At 40.4% G+C, this 10,879-nt stretch overlaps 2 protein-coding genes across 3 annotated transcripts; one reads left to right on the forward strand and one right to left on the reverse strand.

Annotated features, from left to right (window-relative positions):
* The first annotated feature begins 1,873 nt into the window (after positions 1–1,873).
* Positions 1,874–5,327, forward strand: s1pr5a (sphingosine-1-phosphate receptor 5a). The gene is made up of 2 exons (XM_029438196.1): positions 1,874–2,004; positions 2,749–5,327. Exon 2 carries the CDS (start codon positions 3,021–3,023, stop codon positions 4,224–4,226), a length of 1,206 nt encoding a protein of 401 aa, XP_029294056.1. The 5' UTR covers positions 1,874–2,004; positions 2,749–3,020; the 3' UTR covers positions 4,227–5,327.
* Positions 5,328–8,245: 2,918 nt separating this feature from the next.
* spc24 (SPC24 component of NDC80 kinetochore complex) lies at positions 8,246–10,522 on the reverse strand. 2 transcript variants are annotated; one of them, XM_029438202.1, is made up of 6 exons: positions 10,387–10,522; positions 9,753–9,935; positions 9,408–9,552; positions 9,188–9,292; positions 8,572–8,648; positions 8,246–8,479 (listed from the first exon to the last, which is right to left on the reverse strand). In XM_029438202.1, the coding sequence occupies exons 2-6, from the start codon at positions 9,916–9,918 to the stop codon at positions 8,373–8,375; spliced, it is 600 nt and encodes a 199-aa protein (XP_029294062.1). In that variant the 5' UTR covers positions 9,919–9,935; positions 10,387–10,522; the 3' UTR covers positions 8,246–8,372. The 2 variants fall into 2 exon arrangements, with proteins under 2 accessions (XP_029294062.1, XP_029294063.1); XM_029438203.1 differs by having other exon boundaries at positions 10,392–10,411.
* Positions 10,523–10,879: the final 357 nt, after the last annotated feature.

Raw genomic sequence — 10,879 nt, forward strand, 5'->3', positions numbered from 1 at the left:
AAAGACAGAGCAGAGAGTCCTGCTGTCACGTCTTTGTGTGCTAACTAATCAGAGGCATCACACTGGGAGCTTGTCCCGGTGTCCCTGCAGGGGGTCACTGCAAAATAGAGGAGCAGTTCAACCTGGTTATCACTTGGGTGGGCCTCAGGGAGCGTGGGCCATGACCAACGCAGACACTTAAAGGGGACGGACAAGCAGGTGTGGTGAGAGGAGCTGTTGAAGCTAAAATAAGAACAATTCTGTTCAAAACAAAGGTTAGGACCACCAGGGAGGTGTGGTCTCGCAAAAAAATGATGTGGCTACAGTACCTTGTAAAATCTTTCATTATTACCTACTGTGGATGTGAGTAAGTTGTTAATTATGTGCGTGAGAGTTGTTTGCACGTCACAGCTCGCTCTCTGAGTGCCAATTCCTACCAGTGACTTCATCTGTGTTTTTTCTCAAGGATATCCCTCTCCTTTTCGAGGTACAATGAGGCAGCTTCCTGTTTAGAGAAAGGCCCAGTCCAGCCTTCGCTCACCCACAAACACCTTACGCAATGTTCCGTCTGTCTGCCAGTAGCCCAGCTCTGTCACATCAGTGGAAAAAAACATTTATTCGGGTTGTTTTTGTCTGACAGTTTTCTGGATATTCCATGAAATTTGCTTTACTTTTGGGTGAAAACTTGGCTTGAGAAAAGCAGCAAAATCATCACAATTGAAAAAATCTGCTCAAAAGAATTACTGAAATGATTAACAAAATGGTTATTCAACTAATCAATGAATCATTTCACAAATAAGTAGTTATCTACAGCTGGCAGGTAAAGACATAACGGATTGTTGTGATCAGATCTGTGATCTCTCCAGCTGTGTTTGCTCATGCGATGGGTAATTGAGTTGGAGACTGTAATGAGATATGAAAGGTGATTAAAAACATTAGCAATCTTAATTTGTTTAGCACTTTTCACTACACAATTACAGATAATATCTGAAATCCAGAGCTTTAAGTAGTGAAAGCAAGTTAAAGTCCCCGCTCCACTCAACAACGTGCTTTAAATTTTACTTTAATGTTTAAGTGTTTTCTTACTTTTAGACCAGTCGACTAGTCTAAATTTAAACTTAGCGAAATTAGTCGTTAGGAAGATCCCTACTCCATTTCATATACACTGAGAATTATATGTCCAGTGAAGGAGGAGACATCTGGAGACCAGCTGTTAGACTTTTAAAAAGAGAAATATTTGTTTTATTCATATTCTGGATGGAAGAGGGAAAAGGACAAGATGTCATTTTAGATAAGGTTATTAAACTTTTTGCGCACAAATTGTTATTAATCGATGAGTTTATGTCTTAAAACATGTCTATATCTATAAATGGCATTTCTGCCACATTTCTTTTAATGTGTGAGCTAAAAGATAATTACAGATGTGAGTATGTTATTTTCTGAAATCTGGGGTTTCTGTCCTGCAAAACAGATCCAGCTGCACCTGCCTCACAAGTTATATTTCTCCACTGACAAATTAACTTGTGGCCTTCAGTTTAGAGTTCACTTCTGACTGCGAGGTTTCTCTCTTACAAACTGTGGGAGAGACATTTTCACCGAATCTGACAAACCTGAAGAGCAACATAGAGCTGTTGTAATGGTGTACAGCTGTAATTACATGTCAAAAGCATATGGGATCAGACTTTGGAGAACATTTACCAGTAGCCCAGCACCTGAGGGCAAACTGAGGGACGAGGTGAAAATCTCTCTTCTTCTTCTGTTGCATAACAAACAGAAACACATCATCTGTCATCGAGCTGTAATCCCTCCTGAGGGCAAATCAGAAGAAAAAAAGTCTGTAGGGGGCGAAGGAGGGAGGAAAAGGGCAAAGACATTGTAGACCAACCCACTGCATGTTGAGTCCTGCCCTGCTCATTTCCCACATCACACTCGCATGTCGCTGACTGAGCCCGTGTCCTGCCTCCTCTCTCCGGCCGTGCGATCACTTCTGCTGCAACTACTGGATATGTATTCACGTTTTTACAGGTGCGTTGAAAAGTGTTTGAAAAGTTACGGGGTTTTTTTACCATGTTGGTCCGATAAAAATGCGTCAAGAGGCGTGAAATGCGTCCGTGCTGCTCGGTGATATATTTATAGTGACTTTAATGTATGAAGTCGTCATTTTTTAAATTCCTGCAGTATCTATAATGTTGATAGTTTGGACTTTATGCGGTGTATTTTTTTTTTTTACTGTATGCATGCCAATTAAAGTCGTATTTACGCAATTACATGCGTATTTATTATGATAAATGGATAAATATAAGCTCCGACTTACTATTTGTTACCCTTACGTTTAAAAGTGTAAAGAAAAAAAAACGTGGTTTTAAATGTTGACTGGCAGGAAATAACTGCCACTAATGATTAAGTTAAATGTTCAATTTAAACTTTGCTTCATACTTTGAAAGTGTTTCCTTATTTTACCCCCATAGATCCTAACGGTATTCATTAAGTGTTCGATTAACTGGAGACATTTGCCCTCATTAATCATTCAATTTAAATCAATACGACTTTATTAATCCAAAGGCAAATAGATTTTAGGTTAAAAAAAAAGACAAGAAAGTGACAATGTCAATCATGTAGATATGACCGATATTATGTGTAATGATCTGTATGTATTCTGGATATTGGAAATGTTATTTTAATGAATCCAATATTTCTTGTCGTTAGTAATGATCGTGTTCATTTCTGTCTTCATCAACACTAACTTTCTTCTCCTCTTGTTCAATGCAGACTGGCTCTCTTTGCCTCCTAGTGGCAGACCGGGAATTGAAAAAAACAGAATCTTTTGAGGAAAATTCTCAAACCACAGGAAATCCTATGTGATAACATCAAAAGGAACATTTTTACCTCAAGGTACAAAAGCTGCCTGCTTCTCTCTGTTCAAGCTTCCAATACCAACAAAAGAATGCACAACCAGAGGACTATATGACACGTTTTCTGTGGATCTAATCAGAAAATCAGAAAAGGGTGAAGAAAAGAAAACTTTGTGGAATCACCAAAAAATGGCCACAGAGTCTTTCCATGCTGCCTACGCTGCTGTAGCCCCGACAGCCTCCTCCATGTCCCCCTCCACAGGTAACCTGCTTCGGATGTTTCGTGCCTACCAGAGCAATGCGGTCATCTTAGAGCACTACAACTACACGGGCAAACTGAAGGAGAACAAGTACAAGGAAGGACTCAAACCAGAGGCCATCGCCTTTCTGCTCGTCTGCGTGCTTATAGTCGTAGAAAACGCTGTGGTGCTTCTGGCCATCTGGAAGAACAAGAAATTCCATCTGCCCATGTACTACTTACTGGGCAACTTGACCCTCTCTGACCTGCTCGCAGGTTTCACCTACATGGTGAACATCATAATGTCCGGCGCCAACACCTTAAACATGACCCCGGTGATGTGGTTCCTGAGGGAGGGGGGTGTGTTCATCATGCTGGCCGCGTCAGTCATCAGTCTGCTGGCCATCGCCATAGAGCGGCACGTTACTATGGTGAGGATGAAGCCGTACCAAGGGGACAAACAGGGGCGGATGTTTGCTCTGATCGGAGCGAGCTGGGTGTTGTCCGTGTTCCTGGGCGTGCTGCCTGTCCTGGGGTGGAACTGTATGGGACGGTTGGAACAATGCTCCACGGTCCTCCCGCTCTACGCCAAGAGTTACATCCTCTTCTGCATCACCATCTTCAGCGCCATCCTCATGTCCATCGTGGTGCTGTACGTCCGCATCTTCCGCATCGTCAAGTCCAACACCCAGCGCCTTGCTTCGGTCCCGCAGCGCAAAGGCCTCTACCGCAAGTCCCAGAAGTACATGGCCCTGCTGAAGACGGTCACCATAGTTCTGGGAGTCTTCATCATGTGTTGGTTGCCCCTCTTCATCCTCCTCCTGCTGGACTTCTGCTGCCCGGCCAACAGCTGCGGGGTGCTCTTGAAGGCGGACTATTTCCTGGGCATCGCTATGTTCAACTCCCTCCTCAACCCCATCATCTACACACTGACCAGCAAGGACATGAGGAGGGCCATCCTCCGGCTGCTCTGCCAGCACTGCCTAATGACGAAAGACGGGCAAGTGAAGAAGATCGGGATGCCCTTCCTGGAGTGCAGCACCAGTAAGACCGATGCAGCCTCCCACAGGCTGGAGGGACTGGAGACGACAGTGTCCTCCGGTAACTTCACACCTTCGACTATCAAAGCCATTTACCCCAGGATGTCGAAAACATGACACAGTGGCTCACTTGAGAGCAAGCATCCGGACTAAGACTTGGCTGTTTGTCTCCATCTGAGCTGCATCATGTGCTCAGGTCTGAGCTGAAGTTTCCTGTTGCACTCTGTCAGAGCTTTGGTATCAATACTCATGAACAGAATAAACTGGATGTATGTGATAGAAGTCCAAATTGGGAGAAAGTTTATTCATAAAACAAAACCTGTTACCAGTTTCTTGTGACAAACTAGCATTACATTTATCTTTAAGAAACTAAAAACAAGGCCAGTGTTTGTCAGAGGATTTTCCTTCCGGTAAACGTGTCATTTAACTTTATCGGTGTTTGGTTTCCACATGAAATGAAATCAAAGACTGTCTGCAGACGTTTCACATAAATACAGCCAATTATGCTGATAGACTGGGGCTGAAGCCCAAAGCATGAGGTTTATCCTTATCTCCTCTCCCTGTGTAGCATATAATGATATGTTGTTACAAACACAGCATCCACACCCAAAACCTGCAGCCAAACCCATGTAATTTCTGCCATGTGAGTTTTGGTCAGCAGCAATGCTGGGGAGAAGTCCCCTCGGCCGAGATCAGAGGCTCGGCAGCCTGGAGACGCACTGAACACGTCATATGGAGGGTTGTGCCGAGCGGTTTGCAGCTTCGGAGGTCCCCTCAACACATGTAGTGACACATGATGAATGACTAAAAGCAATAAAACCAACAGGGAAGGTTTGTCGACGCCTTCTTGGGCTAGGATATCGCAGTAATATGATATAGCTTGTTGGCAAAAACTTGCTTTTCTTGTTGGAGAAAGTTCAACATGAAATGATACGATTTGTTTTTCTCATGAAAGAGCGCAGATGTTATCTTGTTCCACGCGATCTGTTAAAGCCCAGACAACAGCTTGTGGGCTTCAAAGTACCAGGAAATTTCAATGTGGTCATTGTGACATACAAATGTTATACTTTGCCAACTGTAATATTGTACATGAATGTAAAGAGAGATTTTTTTTGTATACTTTGTAAATATATATATCCTTCTCTGAGCTGCATTTTGTATTGTAAAAACCTCACTTTTTATATGTGCACTGAATAAAACATATGTGAATGAAGCTCACATGGAGGTTTGTATATTCTTTACTCGTTCTTTCAGCGGTTAATGTCTCAAAGGTTCAGTAGCATTTACCATCGTCATTATACACACAAGGAACAGTAACGACTACCTGCAGAAAGAAATTCAATAATATAGATGACGTTCAAGTAGAATAACTGAAGAATAACTCTGAAAATGCCACAACTATTTTACACCTGCAGACAATTATTAGAGGGCCCGGAGAAGGGAACTTTGGGGTTCCTTACTGGAGCTGCTGGCCCCACGACCCGACCCCGGATAAGCGGTAGACGATTAATTTAGAACAATTAATCAGATTTTTTTTTTACTTAACCTATTCAAAAGTAATTAGGTTAAGTGACTTGTTTGTCTTATATCATATTAAACTGACTGAATAAGGCATTTAAAGACATCACTTTGGACATTTTCCACTATTTTATAGACCAAATGATTATTCTAGAAAGAATAATCAGCAAATGAATCAAAAGATGCAGCCTTAAGGACGATGTAAACAATTTGCCCTGCAATAAATTATATTCTCATGAAGTTGAAAAAGTTTAATGTATGTGGACACAGAGGTTAACACCACTTATCATAAGTTACTTTAATATACCACATCACAAGTTAGTTAAAAGTTAAAAGTACACAAGTTGATGGCACGTTCAACAACAGTGAATCCAGTAAAACACAAGGATAGTTGTGTGCTACTTTACTATGTGCAATAACATTGAACAGTTTAAAGCTCACTCCGACCTGAGTGACTCGAGATGAAGAAAAGAAAGACCAACAGATAAGAGATGGTCTTTACTAGCAAAGCTCCACCTTCATGCAAACCACGTGTTAACCGCTTGTTAAAATGTGTGATGCTGAGGTGTAGATGCAGAAACAAGCTGGGAGCAGCGAGCTGATGCCGTTTACCGTAAGGAAACCACGCGTTGCTGTATTGCTCTTCCAAGTTAGGGTACGTGAGAACATTTGTCATTCTGCCCACTCGCCACGCTGCAGTGGTACACAATCGTGGTATTGAGTCCTTTTCAAAGAAGGAGGTGGTTTCACTTCTCAGAGAAGGCCTACGGTTGAATAACAAAACACACATGCCTTGCAATGCAGAAAGAAACGTGGGCACCATCAAGTTTCCCTCGCTGCCTCTTGTTCTCATTACTCAGGTATTGATGTATTCGACACTTTTGTTTTGCTAACTCAGCTGTCATAAATCATGGCTGGATGAATTAGACATGAATAAGTATGTCGCAGTTACACTTACAGATGCCTGTGGCAGTAATGTATTGGCAGAGGTGGAATGTAACTATATGTAAGTATATTTACTCAAGTACTTTACTTAAGTACAATTTTGAGGTACTTTACTTTTTCCATTTTATGCTACTTCATACTTTTACTCCACTACATATATTTAAAACTTATAGTTACTACTTTTTACATTAAAAACCAAAACATATAGGTTTAGTGATGCAATACTATACGAGTAATTTAACTAATAGAATTAGTAGTTAGAAGTAACTACGACATGGTCACATGTACTCGTTAGTGATAAACTGAATATTCTATAATAATAAAACTTTTGAAAAGGACCCATTCTGCAAAATTAGTACTTTTACCTTTTAAACTTTAAGTACATTTTACTGATAATTCTTCTTTACTTTCACTTAAGTAACATTTTCATATCAGGACTTTTACTGGAGTATTTTTAGACTATGGTACTTCTACTATTACTTAAATAAAGGATCGGAGTGCTTCTTCCACCTGTGTATTGGCACAAGGAGAATAATGCCAAACGAAATGTAAGCGCTGACCTGTAATCAACAATATTACTTTTCAAAACAATGAACCCATCTGCCAATGTGAGCCAAGCTCGCACGGCCTACACCAGAGATGTAGTGGCAACGGGCAGAGCTCAACTACTTACATAAACAATAGTAAGTGTGACTGGATTAAACACTATATACACATATTTGTGTTAGGGACAAAACTAAACTACAGCCCAATAGGATAACAAATGGGTACGATGCCGATAGAGCGGGGCAATATATCGATATCGTGTTAGATTTCAGATCGTAATAAGGCATAAGTGTCTGTTCCTGGTTTTAAAGGCTGCATTACAGTAAAGTGACTGAACTCACCAGACTGCTGTATTATCTGCCTTTACCCACTAACTCATTACTGATGATTATTTATTAAAATTCTCATTGTGTCAATATTTTGTAGAAGCACCAAGGTGGCATTATCTATAGATATTTTGTCAAAAGTATCACAATTGATTTTCCCCATATCGTCCCAGGCCTAGATGCTGATCTTTATTCAATCAAAACTGACCAGTAAGCTGCTCATCAGTCAGTCGTTACCTCATGTTGCAGCTGACCAGTTAGTCAGCAGGGAGAGAAGTTTCCCTAAAAGTAATGAACCAATAAATGAAATGAGCTAAAAAGGAATTAATTAGCTGGTTAAATGGATAAACGGTTGAAATAGTTATCTTCTGCCTCTGGTAGAGTGTAAAGGCCAAAGCAACATAAACACTGACACAAAATATATTGTAATATCTACATGTATATAATATAGTTTATAATCCATTAATAAGAATCTGGAACATGACTGCTGGTGTTGATGAGCGGGTTCTTGAGCTGACAGGGCTGTGAGAACTGGACTAACACACATACACGCCTCTTTTAACAGCATCTCACCGTACATGCATTTTAATCATCTTGTAACCCAAGCATGGATCTATAACAAAACCATTTTGAAAACGGCATAAAAAAGGAGTGTCTCTATAAAAACCATCTCGCAGTTACAAAACATAACAAAATAGTTCTGCAGCGACATCTAGTGGCCAACACACCACTCAGCCTCGAACACTAATGTTCTGATGAATCCATGTAGCTCGAATTCAATTAGAGAATAACTACTAATCCAAAAGGTCTGAGATATTTAATTTTCATAAAACGGTATAAATGTTGGATAGAACAGAAGAAAACAAACAAATGTACAGACAAACAAAAATAACGCACACACATAATTTCTGACGTCATCATCCTTCAACTACCACTCAGTGCTGACAAAGCCCCACAGCTGGTCGCTTACGTCACTCTGAGATTGCGTAGAGGTGTCGATGTTGATGGGAGTCGCCAGGTCTGCACCGTAGTGCACTGCAAGAGGAGAAAACAGACTGACTACCTGAAGCCATACAGCCATACTCACAAGATATAACCAGAAATTATAAGAAGAAAACAAAACCTACCTCCTTTTAAGGTGCTGGGTTGTGTGTCATATTCCCACTTGATCTTGGTTATTATGTAGTACACCTGAGCCACATATCTGTTGAGGGAAGATTGAACAAAAATCTGAAAATAAATCAAACTACTCCAGAATGTAACCGCTTTCACATGAAAGCGGCGTAGGGGATTTAAATAATGCAAAGCTTTGGTTTTGGGTGTTTTTCAAAAAGAACAGTGCTTAAGGTTTTATCTGCCTTGGTTTGTTTTATCCTGTGCAGCCATCATTTTTTTAATTAGCAATTTTCTTCGATATTTTCCTGTCTATAAAATATCAGAAAATAAATGTGAATGTATTTATTTATTTGGCCAGAGCCAAAAGGTAATGTCTTCAAATGTCTTGTTTTGTCCAACTAAGATATTCAGTATACAAAGATATATAACAGCAGCAAACATTTAAAAAGATTTGCAAATATGTAGATATAAATAGAAGTTAAACTAAAATGTGCATCCTCCAGAAAATTAAAAAAAAGTTTCAATTTCTTGTAGTGTCATTTTAATTTGATATGTGGTGACTAAAAGTAGCAACAGCAGCGGGATTATTCCTTTGACCAGCGACCCTTTCATTACTCAGAGACTCACACTGCTGAAGGGATGACCTCGGTCGTGTCTTCATCCACCTCAGTCTGAAGACTCTCAAGCTCGTGTTCGGCGTTACTCAAACTCTCCAACTCTCTCCGCAGAAATCTAGGCAGGATTAAGGATGCTAACAAAGTCAGACAGGAATTATAATGACACTGAAAGGATTTGGACTCCATATATTTAATTTTCCATAGCAAGCACGGACGTATAAAAAAGATACTGTAATTCTGAGTCTGTCATCTGGCTCTTGGCTGTGCACTGCCTCAGCTGGTCCCCCATGCTCTCCAGCTCCTTCTCCCTTCGATTCTTCTCCTCCTCCATGTCCAGCAGCCTCTGGCCTGCACTCTCTTCAACCTGAGCCACATCTGGGGATGAAGCACAGTGATAGAGGGAACATTGAAGGTGAACATCAGAGGGACTGGGTCCAAGTCTTAAACACTGTCGTTTGGAAAGTTCAATGAATGAGTTTGACATGCTGCCGTAGATAATAGATGCTGTCCAATTCTTTTTTTATAGAGAACATTGAAAGCTGAACAAATTGATCATTAAATGTCTGATTACTTGCCTTTTAAAATCTGTGTCACAATCTTTTTTGTTTCTACGTGTTGGTCAAAAAGAGCCTGATGTTCTTCTTTCACTCGTCTCATTTTCTCAGGTTGGCTGCTGTTGATGAAGGCCACCAGCACCTCCCCCGTCTCCTCCAAGTCCTGAAATTTATGACCTTGAGCCATAGTGGTGACACTGGTAGCTGGAAAGCACATAATAGAGGATATTCAACTATAAATAGTGTGTTTGAGTGAGAGGTCATCACATCAACAACAACAAACAACCAAACAGCCTTCAGTTGTGGAAGAAATATTCAGATATAGTTCAAGTAAAGGTAACATGCAGTCAAAACTACACTTCTGAAACTCATTTTACTAAATGTATATTTATTTCCAACACTGACCATTTTGCTGAATTTTTAATTGAACAGAAAGCAACACAGGTAATAACACATAGGATAACATGCGTGAAACCCTCGGTGTTTGTTTACGAGTGTGTGCACGTTAGCTGCGCAGCTAGCTCAACTGGGAAACAATGACGACACACAATACATAAAGTAAAGTTACAATGTTGTCAGCTTTATCACTAACTGGTAAGAACAATGTTCATGGGGAAATAGGCTTATTCTTGGTAAAGTGAAGCAGAAAACCTACCGTACTGTTATGTCCCGTGATTCAAATTCAGACCGTGAGCGCGCCTCTTCTTCTGCTTCTTCCTCTTTGGTGATTGGCGGAACTCGAGCCGCTTCTCACGTGCATACTGCCACCTGCTGTTCAGGAGTGAGCTGTACGTCTGGTTTAAGTTTAAAGAGGAAAGAAAAACTCGAAACACCTCTTAATATCTGTCCCCCGTTCCTGTAGCCATTCGTGGAAGATGGAGTAAACTTCCCACTTAAAAACATTACATAAACATAAATGTAGATAAAGTAAAATAAAATGCTAGACATTGCTCCCTAGTAATATTAACCTTAGTGATTTAGGTAGTTTTATCGACAAATTGTATATTTCAGATGAAATACTTGCTTAGGGCTAAAGATGTGTAAATGAAAAAATTATATCCAAAAGCTTTTTACTGAATGCTAACAATAGGCTAGCAGTATCCTGTTTAATTGGGTTTTCACTTGCATTGATTTGGCTTATTTGTAGT

This window comes from Cottoperca gobio, chromosome 8 (assembly GCF_900634415.1).
Source record: "Cottoperca gobio chromosome 8, fCotGob3.1, whole genome shotgun sequence".
In the NCBI taxonomy this organism is placed as follows: domain Eukaryota; kingdom Metazoa; phylum Chordata; class Actinopteri; order Perciformes; family Bovichtidae; genus Cottoperca; species Cottoperca gobio.